The 1,421-nt window shown below is 45.0% G+C and overlaps 1 protein-coding gene across 1 annotated transcript in view; it reads right to left on the bottom strand.

Moving 5' to 3' along the window:
* PLEKHA4 (pleckstrin homology domain containing, family A (phosphoinositide binding specific) member 4) overlaps positions 1-1,421 on the bottom strand; it is a 43,214-nt gene that overhangs the window by 14,108 nt on the left and 27,685 nt on the right. The window contains exons 14-15 of the mRNA XM_006898743.1: positions 855-954; positions 701-783 (exon numbers count right to left, since the gene is read on the bottom strand). Of these exons, the coding sequence (XP_006898805.1) occupies positions 701-783; positions 855-954 (183 nt within the window). The remainder of the gene's footprint in view (positions 1-700; positions 784-854; positions 955-1,421) is intronic.

Genomic DNA, 1,421 nt, shown 5'->3' with positions numbered 1-1,421 from the left:
CTCCTTCTGTCCTCCCTAGTCATTGTCCAACTCTCTGATACATAACAAGTGATTGCAAAGACCATGGCCTGTATCAGACGCACCTTAGTCTCCAGTGAGACACTGTTGCTCTTGAGTACTTTAGAGAGGTCCCTAACCACAGACTTTCCCATCGCAATACGTCTTTTGATTTCCTGACTGCTGGTGCCAAGAGTGCTGACCATGAATGGAGTAGTAAATAAAAGTAAAGGCTCATGGGGAAGTCTTCTGTAAATAAGACCAAATTCTTCTCTATTGTTTACCTTAGCTTAGCTCAGGAGGGAGGGATTCAGTAAATGCAAACGAAGACTTATGTAGACTCTTAAGCAATGCCTTAATGCCTGCCCCTGTAAACATTTAAGGATTGCTTCAGTGATACAGGGTGAATTCCAGCTTGTATCCACCTCCCTCCTATCCTGATACAGCATTTGGTTTATTATTAATATTAAATTTGATATTCAGCTTCCCACAAGGTAGATATCTCTATTAGCCCATTTTACAGATAGTAGAACTGAGGCACAGGGAGACTTAGAAACTGACCCAAGGCCATAAAGCACAGAAATTGCAAGCAGCACTGAAATCCAACACTCAACAAAGCAGCTGTGAGCTGCTGTGACCTCCTAGAATGGGAGTCCCCAGGTGGTCAAAGGGTCATAAGGAATGTGGATACTTAGGAGCTTACCTTGGCCCCTGGCTGGGGCTGTGGGGAAGGGCGATGCGGAGCCTCTGGGCTGGAAGCACGGGAGACCCTTGGAGATCCAAACCCTGGAGGCAAAGAGAGGAACGTGGTGAGGAAGGAGAATGGGGAAAGAGCTCACCTGGTTCAGGATGCTCACCTGAGGAGGGGCTAGTGAGGTCTCTGTCACCTCCAGGAGGCCGCCCCCAGTCAGACTCGGGGGCTCGGGGAGAGCTCAATTCCAAGGACTCAGGCAGACTCTGGAAGGGACGGAAGACAGGAGTAACATGGATTATTATTCCATTTCTCAACCTCAAGGACTTCGTTCACTCTCAACACGCATGGGAAGAGGAGGCAAGAAATTACAAGATGACACAGGCATTTGGGATGGCTGTTGGCAACACATTTTGTGGCGGAGATCTTTACTTCACTGATAAATTTCAAAACAAGCCAAAAATTAAAGGTTTATTTTTCGCTAAACGGGCAGTTGAAATACATGGTACAAAAATAAGTGGTAAGATTACTGTAAAAGGATATGGACAGAATAAATATTCAATTTAATTTTCCATCTATGAGAATTTCACAATAAAATCATACTTTACTTTGTATTATAAAAAAAAAAAGAAATCGGCGAGCTCTGGTGGCCTAGTGGCAGGAAACTGTACTGCAATCCCAGAGGTGCGCGGTTCAAATCCACCAGATGCTCTGTTGAAGAAGGAGGAACAAT

This window comes from Elephantulus edwardii, unplaced genomic scaffold (genome assembly GCF_000299155.1).
Source record: "Elephantulus edwardii isolate Elephantulus edwardi_28Jun2011 unplaced genomic scaffold, EleEdw1.0 scaffold00236, whole genome shotgun sequence".
Classification (NCBI taxonomy): Eukaryota; Metazoa; Chordata; class Mammalia; order Macroscelidea; family Macroscelididae; genus Elephantulus; species Elephantulus edwardii.
Note: the sequence above shows the minus strand (reverse complement) of the source record. Positions and strands in the feature narration are given on the sequence as shown.